The sequence below is a fragment of the Elephantulus edwardii genome, unplaced genomic scaffold (assembly GCF_000299155.1).
Source record: "Elephantulus edwardii isolate Elephantulus edwardi_28Jun2011 unplaced genomic scaffold, EleEdw1.0 scaffold00429, whole genome shotgun sequence".
Classification (NCBI taxonomy): domain Eukaryota; kingdom Metazoa; phylum Chordata; class Mammalia; order Macroscelidea; family Macroscelididae; genus Elephantulus; species Elephantulus edwardii.
Window position 1 is genome coordinate 87,338 of NW_006400179.1, and position 21,377 is coordinate 108,714.

Sequence of the window (21,377 nt, forward strand, 5' to 3'; positions counted from 1 at the left end):
ACCTTCTATATGGATTACATCTCAACAGAAAACAAAAATTCTCAATACTAGACCAATAGGAAGCATCATGACAGATGGAAAAAAGAAACTGTCAACAACTTTGTCTTACTTGGATCCACAATCAAGAGCCTTGTATCAGCAGTCAGGAAATCAAGAGATAGACTGCACTGGGAAGTCTACAGTCAAGGTCCTCTCCAAAGTAATCACTTGCTATCCATCTGAATAAATAGGGATGCGAAGAAGAAATGATGCCTTTGAGCTGTGGTATTGAAGAGAGCTGCTGAACATCCCATGGATGGTTAAAAAACCAAATAGGTATATTTTGAAGAAAGTGCAGTCAGAATGTTCCTTGGAAGGAAAGATGACAAAGCTTCATCTACATACTTTGGGCATGTTGCTAATATAGGCTATTCCTGGAGAGGAATATCATGTTGGAAAGCATGGGTCATTGAAAGAGACAAAAACCTCTCAACCAGACAGACTTAAACAATGACTGAAGCAACAGGCTCAAGGGTGTCAGAGATGATGAAGATGGCACAGGATAGGAGAGGGTTCAGATCTGTTGTTCAGAGGGTTGCTATAAGTTGTACTCAATTCAATGGTACCTCAAAACAAGAAGCAGGAAACCAAAACCAACGAAACTTACCCATCACTATGGAACTGACAGTGCCAAGTCACAGAGATCTTACAGGACAGAGAAAGACTGCCTCTATTGATGTAAAGTTGTAAATCTTTGTTGTAAAGTAGATTGCTCCATTTTTCTCCTCAGTCTGGTGGATTCAAACGGCTAAGCTCTTTCATTAACCTTAGAACATAATCCTTTGTGCCATGAGAGCTCCATCAGAGCTAGGAAGAGGAGGCACAAACTATCACCAACAAAGAGCTAGGAGTGAACTTGTAAAGGCAATAAGGAAACCACTTATAACCACCACCCAAAGGATGAAATATTGAGGAACTTAATCTAACCAGAGTTACAAAATACCTAGTCAAAGAAAAACATAAAAACCTACTGCAAAAAACCCAAAGATATATATATATATAAATAAATGGGGGGAAAAAACACCACTACGCTCATGGATTAGAACACATATTAACATTAGAAAATAGCAAGACTACCAAAAGCAACCTAAAATTTATCTCAATCCAGATCCCATCATCATTTTTCAAAGAGATGTAGAAAAATAATCACCAACTTTACTTGGTAAGGAAGATGACTTTGGATAAGCTAAGTGATACTGAATAACAGAAAATAGAAGGCCTTACTTCTGCTGTTTTTAATTCTTTTTTTTTAATTTTTATTTTCTTTTTTAGGCCTTACTTTTTTTTCCTCAAAAACCTACTATACAGCCACTGTAGTCAAAATAGCTTGGTATTGTACACTGAGGAAAGGTACACAGACTAGTGGAATATAACTGAGAACCCAGCAATAAATCCATCCACCTATAGACAGCTTTGAAATCTACCAAGTGGAGAAATGAAGCCTCTTTAACAAATGATGCTGAAAAAACTTGATAGGTATCTTCAGGAAACTCAAAGAAAATACACATCATATACAAAATCTAAATCAAGATAGATTAACTACCTATGCATTAAATCTAAAATTATAAAGATCACTGGAGATAAGCCGGTCAATTCTAACTCAGTGTGACCCGTAGAGGTTTACAGATATACCTACCCCCTTGTCACCATGGTCAGGTTCCAAACACCTAACCATGTAAATTATGGGAAATTGGCATTACACAATAATGTGTAAGATGGCATCAAATCACAAAATGAAAGACAACTCTTATCATTACTTTTCTGTCAAAACAAAGAGATTCACAGGCCAGGCAACAGCACTTAACTGCTCACAGCAAGTGTTACTTTTGCCTTGCACCTAAGTGATAGTTACTACCAAACATACATTGTTACTACACAAAAAATAGTTGGATGGTAGGTTTCTTACTATTTTTGTAAATGTGAAATGTTGGTTAATGAAACAGGAAGTCAGCAATAAATTTACTTATTCATCAGGAAAGAAAGTTTCTTTTGGAAGACAAAAAAAATTACAATTAAAAAAAATTACAATCCAAGAAAGAAGGCAATCTATATGTTAAATATACATTACTTCATGTCCAAATATATCATATTCCCACCTAGCACATCACCCTTTGGATTACATGTGCTCCCTGGCCAGGGATCCCACAAATACTGAACACTTAAGTGGGGAGCTATGGAACTGTGAAGAACCCACTGACATTGCAGTTTTTTAATTTCTCTCTCTCTTAATGAAGACACAAAGCTCCAGGATTCCTGTGCTAGCCACATACCTCTAAGTCAACATTCAGGTATAAAGGGCATATAATACATGATGACCAAAGGAAGTGACTATCATAAATGAACCGACCTCACTTCTCACAGTAACTTAACAAGAAATTATTTCTATTTCATTAATGATGCAAGAATGAATGCATGGGAGTTAACACAGCCTAGTAGATTTGGTAGGCTGATTTTAAGCTATTACCACTGAAGAAGGGGAAGAACATTAACTGACCTTTAATAACACTTCAGGTGGTTCTTCTACTTCTTTTAAGAGAGAAATGTTGGGTGTAGTAGGTCGCAAAGGGCCCCATGTGGATTGCTTTGGTATCTCTGATACGCCACTGTTCTCTGAACCATGTAGTTCAGGGAAGTCCAACCTGGTAAATGCAAGTCCAGATTTGGAGGCAGATCCACACTTTTCAATGATTCTGGATTTCTTGTCTGTTCGTTTATGATAGCCATCTGTAAATATGAACGACAGGTGTCAAAATTTACGTATCATGTATTGACCTGTTTAGTCTGAATTGTACAGAGAAAAGTTGCTTGGTATTTAGGGCAACAGTACCCTAAATAAAGCTAGAGTTGTTATCTTTTCTGTAATGCTACCAAACATGAATACTCAGAAGGACTAATCACTCTGGTGGGACCACAATGCAGAAAACCCAAAGATAGTTCAAACAAACATGAAGAGGACTTTGAATGTACATGATATCTACCTCAACTTCAAGATGCAGCTGGACACTTTAACTATTTTTAAAAGACATATTCAAATTTTTGCACATGGCATCCACTTCCTAAACAACATGCCTCCGAAAACTCTATGAACTTTCAAAACTGTCAACAGTTGTGGAGGGGTTTCAGGCCTTTTGTTCATATGGTCACTATGAGTCCTGCTCGACTTGAAGGCAATCAACAACACCACAATACATTTAAGTATATAAAATTCCCCAGCTCCTCTTTTATTTTTACCACCAAACTGGTTAAGATAAGCAGAATTCAACTTACAATGTTTCTCCCACCTTATTCCTTCAAATAAAAATGAATGATGATATAAAGTGCACTACCACAAAGCTCCTATATTTCATGATAAAGCCAGAGTTACTACAATTTACTAGCAAACATTCCTTTCATAGCCCTGATAACTTATGAGTCAATAAAGTCAAAGAAAGAAATATTTACAAATCAAGTAACAGAAATTGTACATGCAAATATTTTTAATACTTACACCGGTAATTTTAATATACTTATATAGCTGTATGTGTAAATACATCTTTTGTATATTTATATACATACAGTTATGCTATTATTTGTCATTGAGTCGCCTGCGACTCATAGCAAGCCTAACCTAAGTACAATAGTCCTACACCCTGCTCTACCCTATGCCAATCTTACTGGCTCCGACACACCTACCCCTATTACCCCAGTTACTGAATCAATCCATCTCATCGAGGGTCCTCCTCTCTTGTGCTGTCCTCAACTCTCCCAAGAATGATAAACCCTCTCCAAGAACTGGTCATGTATGGAAATAATGTTTAGACCGTAAGTTTTAAGTTATTACACAAAAAGGTGATATCTGTGCTCAAACTGCATGAATAAATAACTTACAAGGGGGAACAAAAGACACCAGAGAATTTAACTTTCAGCTAAAGGCTAGAACAGCTATTTTCAAGCCTGAAACAGACGTGACCTCAGGTACAAATAAAAATAGTATACTCTGAGTAACTACAAAGCCCCAAGTTTGGTATTATATGGGATGGGATTTAAACTACAATTAAATTCTTTCTTCTATTAAAAATGTCCCAATATAATAGCAAGGTACACTGGTGCTGCAGTATATAATTCATCTAGCCACTAACCAAAAGATTTGCAATTTGAATCTACTGGCTGTTGCAAGGGAGAAAAATGGACAGTACAGACTTAATAATAACGGATTCCACAGAAGTGGGATTTTGGATTTAATAAAACACGAGAGAAGTTATTTCAAGAATGAGTATGATCAAATATAACACAAAGGTGTATACACTATTTTTACTTAAGGACCTGATTTGAAAGCTGTGGTCACTTGCCTGGTATATATACCCTTTGCTAGCTGTACCTGAGTAGAGAAGTATTAACACTTTAAGGGCAGATTCCCAGAGCCCACAACACAACAGGAGACAAGGCCTCCAGAACATAACATGAGGTCTGACAAGTTCAGTTTGAGGGACCTCCAAATCTCAATTTTAGAGGTGTTATTTTTATCTGATTTTAAGCTATTTTCAGTGTGAATGGATATATGATGGGAATCTTTACCTGATTTTATATCAGATGACAGAGCTCCACCAGCTTTTTTACTGTTAAACTTTGACTCATCAGATGTTTTCTTCTGCAGGAAAGATTAAAATGAAATAACTACCACTATTTAAAACAATCTTAAATTGCAAATTCACACATAGTCATCCTTTTTAGAAAGGTTACATAAAAACAGACAAATGTTCCATGAGACTACTGTTATAAAATAGGATTGACATAGGAGGAGAGGGGAGAACAAGAAAGAGTGGCTAGATAATGAACACTGAACTGGAACAGATGAAAGAAAAGACTTTATGAAAGGAATGTATGATTAGGCATTATGATAATAATCTGGAACAAGAAATGTATTACATAGTAAATTGGGGAGGGGGGGAGAGAGGAAAGGAAGAAATGTGCATAAATGAATGAATGAAAACCCAACTTTTCTGGTGCAACCACTGTGGAAAGTGGTGTGGCGCTTTCTCAAAAAGTTACAAATAGAAATGCCATTTGACCCAGCAATTCCAATACTGGGAATATACTCTAAAGAGACCGTAACTGAAATCCATGCAGATATATGCACACCCATGTTACTGATTTGGAAACAACCTAAGTGTCCATCAACAAACGAATGGATAGAGAACCTGTGGTATATTCACACAATGGAATATTACGCTGCATTGAAAAACAAGGAACTCATGCAATATTATTCAAAATGGGTGACCCTGGAGGACATTATGCTGAATGAAATATCTCAGTCACAAAACGACAAATACTGCATGATGACACTGTTGTAGAATGAGACTGACATTAGGGTTGGGGTAAGACTGAGAAAAACTGGATAAATTATGTATACTGCATCGAAACAGATGAGGGAGAGAACAGTTTAAAAGCAATATATGATAGGATATTATGGTTACAAGAGTACAGAATTGGGGAGCTCTGGTGGCCTAGTGGCAAGAAGCTACACTGCAATCCCAGAGGTACATGGTTCGAATCCATCAGATGCTCTGCCAGAGGAGGAGGAGCAATATTCTCCTGTACCAGTCAGATCTGATTTGACGGTACACGCACACACAATTAATAATAAGTCCAGAATTAAGGTTGCATAGTGGAGTGTACTCAGGGCAGTGGGGCGAGGAGGGGATAGTATACCAATAAAATAATTTTTCTTTTACTTTCCAAAGAGAGGAGCAAACTAGGGGGGGAAGGTGGGCAGAGAGAAAAGTACAACAATTAATGAATGGAAATCCAAAATCTCTGTAAATTTTCATTAAAATTAATAAAATTTTTAAAAATCCAATCTTTTCTGAGTTCTCATTAAAATTACACACACACAAAAAGATAATTTTTAAAACTATGAAAACACTAAGAAATGCTTGAGTATGATAATTATCATGAACAAATTTACCAATTTTTTATATCGTAACATTAAAATAACCAACTCACAGACACAAGAATTATCAAAGCATGTACTTACTTACCTTTGCTAGGCTTTTTGTTTCTTGAGGGAGAGGGCACATGTGTTCAGTTTGGGGTTTAACCATTTGGAAACCTTGATAACAATTGCGTTGTTTATATTCATACTGAGTATCAGGCACTGAACAAACATTTTGTGCAGACTCAAGAGTGTAAGAACAGGTATATGGATGAACAGTTGGAGACAAATACTGAGGTGGAAAAGTTGAAGCTCCAAGGTTTACATCTTCCGTATATATTTTCTGCCTAAATACAAAGTATAAATTTTAGTCAACTATTTCATATCATTTTTTAAAATTTATTATTAATTTCAGTGAAAATTTACAGAGACTCTGGATTTCCATTCATTCATTGTTGCAGTTTTCTCCCTTCCCAACCCTACCCCCTAGTACATTATCCTCTTGGAAAAGTAAAAGAAAAAATCTTTCATTGTTTTACAAACCCTTTCCCAGCTCCACTCCACTATGCAGCCTTCGTTCTGGACTCCTGTCATGACAATAATACCTAATCACTTATCCCTTTTAAACAGTTTTCTCCCTCATCTGTTTCAATGCAGTACACATTATTGAACCCATCTTTCTCAGTCTCTCCCCAACCCCGAGGTCAGTCCTGTTTCACAACAGTGGCACCATGCAGTATTTGTCCTTTTTTGACTGAGATACTTCACTCAGCATAATGTCCTCCAGGTCACCATTTTGAATAATATTGCACGAGTTCCTTGTTTTTCAATGCAGTGTAATATTCCATTGTGTGAATATACCACAGCTTCTCTATCCATTCGTTTGTTAATGGGCACTTAGGTTGTTTCCAACTCCTTGCTACCAGGAACAAAACCACAATAAACATGGGTGTGCATGTATCTGCTTGGATGTCAGTTATGGTCTCTTTGGGGTATATTCCCAGTAGTGGAATTGCAGGGTCAAATGGTATCTATTTATAACTTTTTGAGAAAGTGCCATACCACCTTCCACAATGGTTGCACCATTTTACACTCCCACCAACAGTGAATAAAGGTTCCAGTTTCTCCACAACCTCGCCAGCATTTGTTGCTTGCTGTTCTGTTAAATTCTGCTATTCTGACTGAGGTGAGATGATACCTCATAGTTGTTTTATATTTCATATCATTATTAAGTAGCTTATTATTTTGGGGGGAAAAACACCCTAGTTTTTTTAAATAATGCATCTTATCTAAGAGATGTCCTTAATTAAAAGTCAAATAAAACCTGTATTTCTTTCTTAGTATGCAAAAGATGATATTTCTTCATGAGTTGGGAATCTCATGGAAGGACTGTATTTTAACAAACAGCAATTATCAGCTCTAGCAATCTTTTACTCTATCAAAACACCTGAGAACGCCTCTCTCAGCTATTCTGAACAAAATGGCCATAAAAACCTTAATATCTGCTAGGAGCTTCTAAATACCCACTCGAACCAACCCCTCAGGCCTCCAAATGGCTTTTTCCAACTTTTGCCCTGCTCCAAGTCCACCAACATCTTATTATGTTCTGTGGACTATTGTGGCTACAGTGGCTCAAGGGATACTAACTTTTCCAAGAGCAATCAAGTAAAGCACTATGATAGCAGCAGTCAAGAAATCAAATGAGGCATTTCAGTAGGTAAATCTGGAATCTAATGGAATGGTTCCTAGGTGACACAATGTGTACTAACCTGGTAATTTAAAACTGGGGGTTCAAACCTACCTACTGGGGCAATGAAAGAAAGGCTTTGCAATCTGCATCTGAAAGATCACAGCCAAGAAAGCCCTAAGGAGCACAAATGCACACTGGTGGCCAGGGCATAGCCATGGGGTGGCCAGGAGTTTGGGTGGACTCCACAGGCAACAGGTTAGTTTTATTTTGCTTGTTTTTTTTGCTAGACAGAATATCTTCTTTTCCTTGATAAAATATTTTCAATCACATGATGCAGAAACACACATATATACAAAAGGAAACAAGTTTAAACATATCAAAGGAAGGGTAAAGTGTACAGGTTCTCACACAGCAGTAGAGTTGATACTGACCTAACAAAACTACAAAATTAAGGTTAACATTTTTATTTTTCAAATTCAGGTAACAGTAGAATGAAGTTTTGTCATTGTTGTTGTTGTTATGTGCTATTGAGTCGCATGCAACTCATAGCGACCCTATATGTGCAACAGCCCTAAACTCTGCTCTGTCCTATGCCAATCGCACTGTCTCCAATACAACCATCCCGGTTACGGATTACCCCGGTTACTGAATCAATCCACTTCATAGAGGGTCTTCCCCTCCTGCACTATCCCTCCACCCTCCCAAACATGATGGCCCTCTCCAAGGATTGGTCCCTCTTTGCAACATGTCCAAAGTATGTCAGAAGAAGTCTTGGAATCCTTGCCTCCAAGGAGCAGCCCGATTTAACCCTCTCCAGGATGAACCTGTTTGTTTTCTTAGCAGTCTATGGTTCACTGAATTCTCTTCTCCAGCACCACAGCTCAAAGGCATCAATTTTTAAAAGAAAAAGTGAATAGGATTCACTTTATCAGCCTTTTTCAACACAAATTTTGAATTTAAAATAAAAATCTGTAAAAAAGCAAAAACCATCTCCATTAACATACATAAAACATCTAGTGTATGTTCCACACAAAAAAGAGCCCTGGGTTGAGAGTTCAAAATAATGTTCTAGCAAGATTTTCAAATGGTAAAACTTGAAAATGATATTATTTTGTTCCTTCTTTTGCCACTTTCTCTCTGCTAGAGATATATATTGCTAAGATTTATGTACAAATGAATCTTCAAACTATATTTCCTACTAATAAATACAATGCAGTATGCTCTCCTATTTGTCCAAGAGAGTGAATACACTGATGCTAAAAAAGTGATTGATATTTGTTCCCATTCCAAAGAAAGGTGACCCAACAACATAGTGTGGAAATTATCAAACAATATCATTGATATCTCATCCAAGTAAGATTCGGCTGAAAATTATCCAAAAACATTTGGAACAATATGTCAACAGAGAACTTCCAGATGTGCAGGCTGGATTGAGAAGAGGTCGTGGTACTAGGGATAGTATCGCTAATGTTAGATGGATCTTGGCACAAAGCGGAGAATACCAGAAGAATGTCTATCTGTGCTTCCTTGACTATGCAAAGGCTTTTGACTGTGTGGATCACAACAAGCTATGGCTGACTCTGAGAAGAATGGGATTCCCAGAACACCTGATTGTGCTAATGTGAAACCTATACTTGGACCAAGTAGCAGTCATCAGAACAGAGCAGGGCGACACTGGATGATTCAAAATCAAGAAGGGGATCCATCAGGCATGTATTTTGTGTCCATACCTTTTCAATCTGTATGCAGAACAGCTCATCGGAGACACTGGACTGTAGAAGGAGGAATGTGGCATCAGGATTGGTGGAAGAGTCATTAACAACCTGTATTATGTGGATCACACAACCCTGCTTGCTGAAACTGAGGAGAACCTGAAGCACTTGCAGCAGAAGGTCAAGAACAGCATACGGTACATGCACAAAAAATAATAATAAAAAAAAAAAGAACTGCAGCCTTCAATATGGATTGAAGCTCAACACCAAGAAAACAAAGATTCTCACCACTGGGCCAATTGGCAGCATCAGTATGGATGGTGAAGAGATTGAGATAGTTAACAGTTTCCGTTTACTTGGTTCCACAGTCAACACTCTTGGTAACAGCAGCCAGGAAATCAGGAGACGAATTGCATTGGGAAAGTCGGCTGTGAGGAACCTCTCAAGAGTACTGAAGAGCAATGACGTCAGGCTGGAGACTAAGGTGCGCCTGATCTGGGCTACAGTCTTTGCAATTACGTGCTATGCATCAGAGAGTTGGACAGTGAATAGGGATGATAGAAAGAGAATTGATGCCTTTGAGCTGTGGTGCTGGAGACAAGTTGAATATACCATGGACTGCTAGGAAAACAAACAGGTTTGCCCTGGAGAGGGTGAAGCCAGAATGCTCCTTGGAGTCAAGGATTCTGAAGCTTAGTTTGACATACTTTGGGCATGTTGCAAGGAGGGACCGGTCCTTGAAGAGGGCCATTATGTTTGGGAGAGTGGAGGGACAGCACAGAAGAGGAAGAACTTTGACGAGATGGATTGATTCTGTGAGTGCAGTGATGGGAATGAATGTGTTTGAGACGGCAAGGTTGGCACAGGATAGAACGGCATTTAGGTCTCTATGAGTTGCAAGCAACTTGATGGCACATAATAAACAACAACAAAGGGAAAATCAGTCTTTTAAGACACATATGGCTTTGGAGTGATGAGTCCTGTGTTGGACAGAGGTCAGCTCTGGATTATTTTGGTTGTCCAGAAGCCTCTTGTTGGAGTCAATGAGAGCCTGGTGCACAGGGCTGGGGTCTTTTAAAATTCATTTAGGCCCAAGAGTCACAGGCCTGCAGGCCTTGGTTTCAATTGTGTTTGAAATGAACATTCTCCTCAGTGGTACAGGACTGTTCTGTCATTTCTCTGTACTGAAGTAACTTTGGATTGCTGTGATACTGAACAGTGAGTGTGCCACTGGTCTCTCAAATGCCATAATGGTTACACATGGTTGACAATGTTTGGTAGAGCTCACAGATTAAGACAGCCTTGGAAGCAGGCATAACACCTACTTCCTAAACATGCTTGTGGAAACTCTGTGAACTTACAAAAAGGACAATAGTTCTAGAACAAGGTTAAGGTCTTTTGTTTATAGGGTTGGTACTAGATGACATTTAACAACAACATTTTGGACTTGAAGTTGCTGGACTCTGTAAAATGATGCTCTTGTTTTGATTGAAGATCTGTGTGGGTTGTTTGTTTTAGTTAATCCTCTTGTTTAGAGTCAGCAAGATCTCCTGGAGGACACTTGCATTTAAGGTCAAACCCTTGTCTCCATTTTGGAGACTGGGTGAAGTGGCAGCTGGACTCTCTAAGATGGGCTCTTTTGTTTTGGCTGAGGGTCAGTGTGGAATGTCTGGTTGGATTTCTTAGAGTCAACAAGACCTCCTGGAGGGTCCTTTTATTTAAAATTTGAGCCAGAGGAATTGTATTTTAGAAGAACATTCTTCTAAATTGTACAGCACTCTTCTGTCAATTTGCTATGCTGAGGTAATCTAGGTTTGCTGTGATGTTGAACCTTGTGCCACTGGGGCCTCAAATGCCAATAATGGCTGTCCACCATGGACAGTTTGGTGGAGCTCTCAGTTTAAGACAGGTTTGGAAACAGAAGTAGCATTCACTTCCTAAACCACACGCCTCTGGAAACTCTATGGAGAAACAATAGTTATAGAAGGCCCTCAGGTCTTTTGTTCATAGGGTTGCTATGAACTGTGCACAACTCAAAGGCAATCAACAACAACTCTGATTTTAGTGGAGCTCTGGTGGTCTAGTGGCAAGAAGCTACACTGTAATCTCAAAGGCACATAGTTCAAGGCCACCAGCTGCTTTGCAGGAGGATGGGCACTCTCCTCCCATACAAGTAACTGCCTCAGAAAACCCACCAGAGTGTGAGCTATGGTTTGGTTCTTACTCTATGGTACACAAAAATTCTGATTTTTAGATTTTCTTACCTATATACAAACCCAAAACACCAACCTTAAAAAAATCCCTAACCAAAACATTAAGCTATTGGTTTTTTCCCCACATGAAGTTGTTACTCTCCCGCCTCCCCTCCACCCCATTCAAAGCCAGGTTTAACCAACTTCCATCAAAAATTATCAACGCTGTAGATCAATCTTTTCTATTGCTAAGTGCCATCAAGTTGACTACAACTCAAAGACCCTATGAACAAAAAAGACTGAAATCCTGCCTGCACATTCTCATGATGTCCACTATGCTAAAATCCTGTTACAGCAATCGGGTCAACTTGTTTCGTTGAAGGTTGTCCTCTTTTACAGTGACCCTCTACCTTTCCGAGAGGATGTCTTTTTCTATGGGCTACATGACCTGACAATATGACAAAAGTATGTGAGATGAACTTTCACCATCCTTGTCTCTATGCACCCTGGTTGCACGTCTAAGACTTGTTAGATCTTTTAGCAGTCCATGAGATATTCAGTACTTTTCTTGAACACCATAATTCAAAGACATGAATTATTCTCCCGTCATCCTTATTCACTGTCCAACTTTCAGGTGCACAGGAAGCAAATAGATTGCATCAGGCACACCTTAGCTTTCAAACCAATATTCTTCCTCTTCAGTACTTTAAAGAGGTCCTTAACAGCATTTTCACAATGCAACATTTCTTTGATTTCTTGACTGCTGCTATCACGAGTGCTGATTGTGGAGCCAAAGAAAAGGAAATCATTGACAATTTCAATCTTTACTTCTTCTATAGTAATGCTGCCTACTGGTCCAATGGTAAGAATGTTTTGTTATTTTAATGTGGAGATAGAATTAATCCATACTGAAGACAAATAGTATCTTGTTTTGTTCCGACAACTGCTTCTTGGTCTATGTATAGATTTCACAGAATCACAATTAAGTGTTCTGGGATTCCCAGTCTTCTCAATGTTATCCACAATTTGTTATGATCCATACAGTCAAAAGCCTTTCTGTGTGTGTGTGTGTGTGTGTGTGTGTGTGTGTGTGTGTGAGTGTACCGTCAAATCAGATCTGTCTGGTACAGGAGGAGATTGTTCCTCCTTTTCCCGGCAGAGCATCTGGTGGATTCGAACTGTGTGCCTCTGGGATTGTAGTTGCAGCTCCTTGCCACTAGGCCACCAGAGCTCCCCTCAAAAGCCTTTCTCTAGTCAATGAAACACAAGGAAATATCTTTCTGGTATTCTCTGTTTCAGCCAAACTTACAGAAATTCAAGTTGCATTTGATCCATCTAACATCAAATACAACTTGAATTTTATTTAAGTTCTCTGTTGATATACTGTTACAATCAGTCTTAAATAATCCAGCAAAATTTTACTTGCATGAAATATTAATGATATAATTTCTGCCCTCCATTGGATCTGTTTTTGATTGGTAACAAATACGGAACTCTGTTCCAAGTGAGTCCATGAATTAGTAGGGGCATTGCTCCTGTCTGGGGACCTTCCTTCTCACTAGGCATCCTACTGGCACAATGGGTGGTCATACTAGCAGAAGGCACCCTTTGCAGGGTATGTCATCCTTGGTACAGCTCAGTTCAGCAGTGACTCTCTCTTTATGCTAGCCATCTCTAATTACTCTTTCTGGGTACTGTGTCCAAAAGAGGGAACGACACCATCTTTAGCCAGGCTGACTTCTGAGGTAGCAGGAACTCTTCCCCAAGCTGGGTTACCAATACCTCGACATACTTCTAGACCAGAAGTGATCTGGCTCACCTCCTGGAGCACTGGCCATCATTCAGAAGCATAGAAACTCTCACCTGGCCACATCTCCAACTCTAGTCTTTTGCTCAACTGGCAGATACACCATCCCAGGTGACAGAGCTTATTTTCTATTATCCATAGGAGTGTGTGTTATGGGGTTTTTTGGTGTTTTTGTTTGTTTTTATTTGTCTGCTTTGTTTCATATTTTACTCTTGTGGATATGGCACTTATTTGTCAGTATGTTGGACTATGGTGGCTTGTCTATTATTGTGCTGCTGGAAGCTAAGCCACTGTTATTTCAAATACCAGCTGGATTACCCAACGTAGACAGGTTTCAACAGATCTTTCAGACTAGGAAGTACTAGCTATTCACTTATGAAATAAATGGCCTCCAAAAAGTCTATAACTAACTTAAAAAACTGGGATATAGGCCAGAAGATGAACCCTGCAGATTGGAAGACACACACAAAAAAAAAAAAGAAAAAAAAAAGGACAATATTTTTTCAATGAGTTGTTAGGAACCATCAAGTGGTGTATATACAGGACATAGCGACTCTAGGAACACATATCTGAACCCTGTCCTAACCCGTGCCATCCTCACTTTCTGACATATCAGAGCACATTGTGTCAGTCACTGTATCAATCTACCTGGTTGAGGCTCTTCCTCTCCTTAAACAACCCTCCACTTTTCTGAGCATGATGTCTCTCTCTAAGGTATAAACCTCTCCTAACAACAACTCCAAAGTATGTGAGATGAAGCTTTATCTTCTCTGCCTCCAAGAAGCACTCTGGCTGCACTTTCTCTAAGACATAATTGTTCTTTTTGCAATCCATAGGTTATTCATTACTCTTCTCCAACACCACAGCTCAAAGGCATTCATTCTTCTGTAAGCCTTATTCATCGTCCAGCTCTCAGATACATATCAAGTGATTGGGAAGACCAAAGCCTGTATCAGACGCACCTTAGTCTCAAACTGACATTACTGCTCCTCAGTAATTTGGAGGTCCCTGACTACAGACTTTCTCAGTGCCATATGTCTGTCTCCTGATTTCCTGACTGCTGGTACCAAGGGTGTTGGTTGTGGGTCCAAGTAAGAATTATACTTTATAGGATACCCACAACTAGATTTATAGTTCATTGCACTTCACAGTTTCACAGGATATTATTCAATACTCAGGGAAGGAAGATCTATGAGTATAATTATTATTCAAATATACACACCAGCTACCAAAGCCAAAGAAGAAATGATAGTTGGAAAATATAGTCTTGGTGACAAAAATGAGGCAAGTGACCAAATGACAGAATTTAATACAATGATTTATTCATTGCAAATATCTTTTCTAAAAAGCATAAATGACAACTGTACACATGGACCGCACCTGATGGACCACATAGAAAATCAGATTGATTGTAGCTGTGGAAAAGAAGGCCAGGGGATGACTGTGGAATAGATCATCAAAATATAACCTATAGGCTAGTCTATACCACTTGAAGAAAAAAAAAAAAAAAAGACCTCAAGAATAGATTTGATGCACTAAATACTAATGAGTGAACAAAAGGTAAAGACACAGAAGAAAGAAAATTTCAAACTAGACATCAGAAGTGACTATAAATTTGTTACAAAGAAGTCAAAACAAAGGAAAGAAATTTCCAAGTAAGAGAGATGAATAGAAGATTTCAAAGGGCAGCTCAGGAAGGCAAAACAAAGCATTCTAAGGAAATACACTGAAGTTAGAAAACCAGAAGGGGGAAACATGCATGGCATTTCTCAAGATGAAAAAACTGAAGAACAAATTAAAATCTCAAGTTTCACTACTGAAGGACTCTATAGGCAAAATAATGAATGACTCAAAAGCATCCAAAGATAGATGGTACAGTCTCAGTGTACCAGAAAGAAGTAGTCAACACTGAACCATTTCAGGAAGAAGCATATGATCAAGAACCAATAGTAATGAAGAAGTTCAAGCTGCACTGAAGGTATCAGCAAAAAATAAGACCCCAGGAATTGATGAAATACTAACTGACATGCTTTCAACAGATACAGCCCTGGACATGTTCACTAGCCTAAAGTAAGAAATCTGGAAGAGCTCTATCTGGCCAACTAAACCAAAAAGGTCAACTTTGGGGTATCACAATAAAAAAAAGAGAGAGGGCAATCATGTTCAGATTAGTCAATGGTTGATCTTCCTTTCTCTTCCCTCTTCTTCTCTTGAAATAATTCATTTTAACTAGGCTTCTTTGAGTTTTTTTGGGGATAATTTTGGGGGGGACAGGAAGGTGTGTTCAGAATCATCCTCTCACATGCATATAGAATAATTGTTCAGAATAGCTTTATGTTTCAAAATTATTTGAGTTTTGGTTCTTTTGAAAAATAGGAAAATGGAAAGCTTAATTATAGTTTCATTAATACCTTTGAATAGAGATGTTGGCAAAAAATACTGAATATACCATGCACACATGGCCAAAAGAACATACAAATCTGTTTGGAAGAAGCGCCATCAGAGTGTTGCCTCAAAGCAAGGATGATGACACTTCATCTTACATAATTTGGCTATGTAATCAGGAGGGGTCAGTTCTTGGAGGAAGACATCATGCTTAGAAAAGTAAAGGATGAGCTAAAAAGAGGAAGATCCTCAATGTGATGAACAGACCCAGTGACTCCAACAACGAGCACAATGGAGATTATGAGGATGGAAGGCAGATCAGGCAGGATTCGGATTTGTTGCACAGTGTGTCACTATCAACTGGAAACTGTCAGTACCTAACAACAATTAAACAAACAGTCAAACTGCTGTTCACTCAGATCCTTCTTAACTGAGAAGCATATTCTTTAGTCACTGTACAGAATTGTAAAGGTATGTTGCTGCATATCTGGATGTGTAATTACCATTATAAGAAATAAAGTACTATAGTGTTATTAAGAAAAATACATACTCAGGCACTGGGAGTTCCTGAATAAATGGATAGTAGGTAGATGCGCAGCTTGGGAAGACACATGCTTCTGAGGGCTCTGACCATACGACTTTTAGACCAGCAAATTTTGGAACAAATGGTTTGACATCTGCTGATAACTTGATGCCCTGGGGGGGGGGGGGGAAAGGAGTTTTTGGCTACATAAATTCCGAGATCATCCAAAAGCAAACAGTTTTTGTTTTGTGAATAGTAGCAACTCTATAATGGTCCGAAAAAGGTTTTAATTAAAAAAAGTCTTCAAAATGTTTAAAGTTGAAACAATGACAATTAAATTGGAAATAAAACTCAACTCAGATTAAACAGTGAAAATCACACTGGAGTTTCCTTAAAGTTGTAATCTTGATAAATTTACCATTCAAGCTTGGTTAAAGATAACCAAGCATTGTAGTAGAATGTTTCACTTAACACATAAAATACACTGTAAATCTTATTTCCATTAGCTTTCTCAAAAGTCAAAAGTATGATTTGTATTATGTTGAAAAGGAAAAAACATGTTTTGCTAGAAAATCGTCCCGCCATCATTAGCCTGAATATATTCAGAAGCTTGTATCTGAATAAAAATTTGTGACTAACCACCCCCGCCTCATTTTTATGTTAAGAAATTTACCTATACTAAGATTATCGTCATACCATTTAGTTAAGCATTAATTTATGAGACTGCCAGTGCTTCATCTCGGGCAGCAATACGTACAGGTAGGTGAAAATGTCTTGTTTTTAAAATCTAAAATGTTTTCAGGCAGCTTTGCAGGTCAGAAGTCGCACATCTAACCCAATGGCGGCGCCTCTCTGGCAGTTCGAATCCACCAGGCGCTCGTCCTTGCCTGACAGTTACAGCCTCTGAAAAACCAATGGAGGTCAGCAGGTACAGCTCGATAGCAATGAATGAGCGAAAGCGTTTTAAAGTGGACTACCGTCTCTTCAGAGGGAAAAAACTTCCAAGACTTCACACATTTGGAATGAAGTAAAGCAACAGTTAGTCAATATCTGGCATTATAGTTCTAAATCCTGTAAAGTCTGCGACCCCGAAGATTGGTGGCGCCATCAGCCCCTGGCTGACGCCGCCGGTTGCCAACGCGTGAAGATGTAGCAGCGCTTTTGGGAGTTCTGGCCCCTCGAACGCCCACTATGCCGGGGGGGGGGGGGGGGGCGAGGCCTGGAGAACAGGTGGGAGCAGCGCAGTCCCGCGCCCGCCGGAGCTCCGGGCTTAGGACACGCCGGGGCCGTCTCACCTCGCCTGAAGGCTCCTGAGGCCGCTTCGAGGCCATGACGGACGGCTGAGAGTAGGCCAGAACGCTGTTAGTAGAGGGGAGCACAAGCGACTATCTCTACGTAGTCCACTTTTGGCGGAAGAGACGCCAGGAATTGCGTCACAGAATCGCGCCTGGTCTCGCCCCTTCTTCCTGGCCGGAAGTGCATGTAGGGTAAGGGGAACCTGCGCGCTGTCGTCGCTTGTGGCTGCTCTAAGGATGGGCTGAGGCTATCCTGCTGAAGTGCTGCTGTCAGATATCCTACTTCTGATCCTCGACCTCCCTAGGCTGTGCACATAAAAAGAGCCCTGAAGTATTATATATTGTGGTTAAGTGCTGCGGAGTTGAATAGGGTTCGTAGTGACCTTATAAGTAGATGGGCCCTATCTTACCCTGTACCATCCTCAATCGTCTTCCAACACATTTATGCCCATTGCAGCCGACTCTGCATGAACTCATTTGAGTCTTCCTCTCCTTTGGCCTTTCACCTTTCCAAGGAGTAGCCTCTCCTAACATGTTCAACAGTACCAGTAGTCAGGAACTCAGACGCACTGGGAAAATCTGCAATTAACTGGTAACTCTCCAAATTATTGAGGAATAATAATTGATGCCAGTTTGAGGACTAAAATGTGTCTGATTCAGGCTAGAATCTTTACAATCACTTGCTATGCATCTGCGAGCAGGACAGTGAATAAGAATGACAGAAGAATTATTGATGCTTTTGTGATGTGGTGTTGAAGATCATTTAACATCACATGCACGGCCAAGAGAACAAATAGGTATGTCTTGGAGAGGGTGCAACCAGAGTGCTCTCTGGAGGCAAGAATAATGAGGCTTTGCCTCACATACTTTGGGTATGTTTCTAGGAGGGGCTTTTCTTTGGACAGGGACATGATGCTGGGAAGGGTGGACGGTCAGATATGGAGAGGAAGACCCTGGACCAAGTGGACTGATGCAGTGGGCTTTTGTGTAAGAAAGTGTGAGGACAGCACAGGATAGAAAAGGCTTCGGATCTTTTGTTCATAGGGTTGTTATAGTTGTACTCTACTCAAGGCATCTAACATCTCCAAACTGACATGAAGCTTCACTACTCTCATCTCCAAGAAGCCCTCTAGTTGCACTTTCTCCAAGACTGTTTTTTGGGTTGGGGATTGGTTTTATTTTGTTTGTGGGCTTTTGTTTTTGTTTGTTGGTTTTGGTTTTATCTTTGAAACAGCTTTTTTTTTTTGTTTTTTAAAGTCACTGGTGTATTTTTTTTTATTTTAATGAAAGTTTACAGAGACTTAGGGTTTCCAGTCATTCATTGTTGCACTTTTCTCTCTGCCCACTCCTTCCCCTAATTCACTTTTCTCCTTGATGAGTAAAAGAAAAACTCTCATTGCTATACAATCCCTCCCAAGCCCACTCCACTGTACAGCCTTCATTCTGAACTCCTGTCATGAAAATAATACTTAATCATATATCCCTTTTAAACAGTTCTCTCCCTCATCTGTTGCAATGCAGTATACATCATTCCTCCCGTTCTTGTCTCCCCTCAATCCCAATGTCAGTCCTATTTTACAATAGTGACCCTATGCAATATTTGTCCTTTTGTGACTGAGATATTCCGTGCAGCATAAAGTCCTCTTAGCATGTCCACTTAGCATAGTATTTCATGAGTTCCTAGCATTCCATCGTGTGAATATATCAGAACTTCTCTATCCATCCGTTGATGGGCACTTGGGTTGTTTCCAGCTCTTTGCTATTGCGAACAAAGCCGCAATAAACACGGGTGTGCATATATCTGCTTGGGTAGCAGTTATGCTTTCTTTAGGGTAAACTTCCTAAATTGCTGGGTCAAATGGTATTTCTATTTGCAACCTTTTGAGAAACCACCATACAGCCTTTCATAGTGGTTGCACCATTTTACACTCCCACAAACAGTGAATAAGGGTTCCAGTTTTTCCACAACCTTGCCAGCATTTGTTGTTCGCTGTTCTGTTAAATTTTGCTATTCTTACTGGGGTGAGAAGTTATTTCATAGTTGTTTTGATTTGCATCTCTCTTAGAGCTAGAGATTTTGAACATTTCTTCATGTTTGCCATTTGAATGCTTCTTTGGTGAAGTGTCTGTTCAAATCCTGTGTTGTTTGTTGTGGTGCTCAAGTATTTTATAAATTCTAGATAGAAGTCCCTTGTCTGACATGTTGTTGTTGTTGTTAAGTGCCGTCGAGTCGCAGGCGACTCATAGCGACCCTATGAAGGAGAGTCCTCAATGCTTGGGTGTCTCTCATCCTCTCTCCAGGTTCATAGGGTTTCTGGAAGCAAACTATTACAGAAGAGGATTTTTTCCCCTAATATGTGGCTTCCCTTTTTACCCTGTTGGAGTTTTTGGATGTGCATAAGGATTTGATTCTTAGAAGGCCTCATTCATCTATTTATCCTCTCCTGGTTATAGAGAAACAGCTTTTTATTAAACAGCAAAGCAGAACTGCAACATATTTTAAAATTAAGTCACGTGATAAAAATGCCTTCATTACAGTTCAAACATTCTTCTAGGTTGTATAGCTCTGGTATGTCCACTTGCCATACAGAGGTAACTTGTGGTTGCTGATGTGTCAAATGCGTTAATAGTTACGCATGGTGGACAGTGTTTGGTGGAGCTCCTCGATTAAAACAAGCTTGGAAGTAGGAGAGGCATCCACTTCCATTAATAGCATGCCTCCCAAAACCCTATGAACCCACTGGACAAAGGATGAAAGTCACACAAGTGTTGAGTACTTTCAATCATAGGGTCACTATGAATTGCTTATGACTTGACGGCACTTAACTATAAGAAATGAATTGCATTGGGAAAGCCTGTCAGAGACCTCTCCAAAGTACTGAAGAGCAGCAATGTCAGTCTGGAGACTAAGGTGCACCTGATACAGGCTGTGGTCTTTTCAAATACTTGCTATGAATCAGAAAGATGGACAATGACTAGGGATGATAGGAGCACTGATGCCTTTGAGCTGTGGTGCTGGACAAGAATATTGACTATACCATGGATTGCTAGAGCAAACAAGTTCATCCTAGATTAGGTGTGACCAGGCTGCTCCTTGGAGGCAAGGATTCTGAAGCTTCATCTGACATACTTTGGACATGTTGCAAGGAAGGATCAGTCCTTGGAGAGGGACGTCATGCTTGGGAGGGTTGGAGGGACAGTGCAGTAGAGGAAGACCCTCAATGAGATGGATTGACATATTAAGTGTGGTAATAGGGGTGGGTGGGTGTGTTGCAGATAGTGAGATTAGCTCAGAACAGAACAGAGTTCAGAGCTATTGTGCATGGGATCATTATGTCAAAGGCAGCTCAAAGGCACATTAACAACCATTAAGTTGGAACTGATTCATAGCTAAATGAAACCAATGGCATTTCATCTTTCTCAGAGGTTCTGAGTGGATTTGAATTGTGTACAGTTAGGTTGGAAGCCACCAAAATTCCCTCTCTCCCACCCCTGATTTACAGCCTCCAAAAACCAAATGATGGCAATTGTTAGAGGCCTGGAGGTTGTACACTCTGACTCACAAAATGGCAGGAAGGTTCTTTGGATAGTCTGGCCAGTGAGAGGCTCGCCAAAAGTACCTCTGCAGAGGCCAACTGTATGACTGTTTTCTACCTTTTTAGAGAATTTAACCTTGGCCATTGTACCCACTATTCCCACTGGTTAAGTGAAGTACACTAAAGTGATTTTCAATCCATTTAGCATCCAACCCCCCGCCCCAAGTCTAAAATGGTTTTAACCACAATCACAGAATAATCCCCAAAGTAACAAATGAATGTCAAGA

General features: G+C 39.6%; 1 protein-coding gene across 1 annotated transcript in view; it reads right to left on the bottom strand.

Moving 5' to 3' along the window:
- The window catches only part of SECISBP2 (SECIS binding protein 2), a 49,592-nt gene extending 32,002 nt beyond the window's left edge, over nucleotides 1-17,590 (bottom strand). The window contains exons 1-5 of the mRNA XM_006902566.1: nucleotides 17,555-17,590; nucleotides 16,287-16,432; nucleotides 6,057-6,297; nucleotides 4,546-4,666; nucleotides 2,534-2,766 (exon numbers count right to left, since the gene is read on the bottom strand). Of these exons, the coding sequence (XP_006902628.1) occupies nucleotides 2,534-2,766; nucleotides 4,546-4,666; nucleotides 6,057-6,297; nucleotides 16,287-16,432; nucleotides 17,555-17,590 (777 nt within the window). The remainder of the gene's footprint in view (nucleotides 1-2,533; nucleotides 2,767-4,545; nucleotides 4,667-6,056; nucleotides 6,298-16,286; nucleotides 16,433-17,554) is intronic.
- Between the last annotated feature and the right edge of the window lie 3,787 nt (nucleotides 17,591-21,377).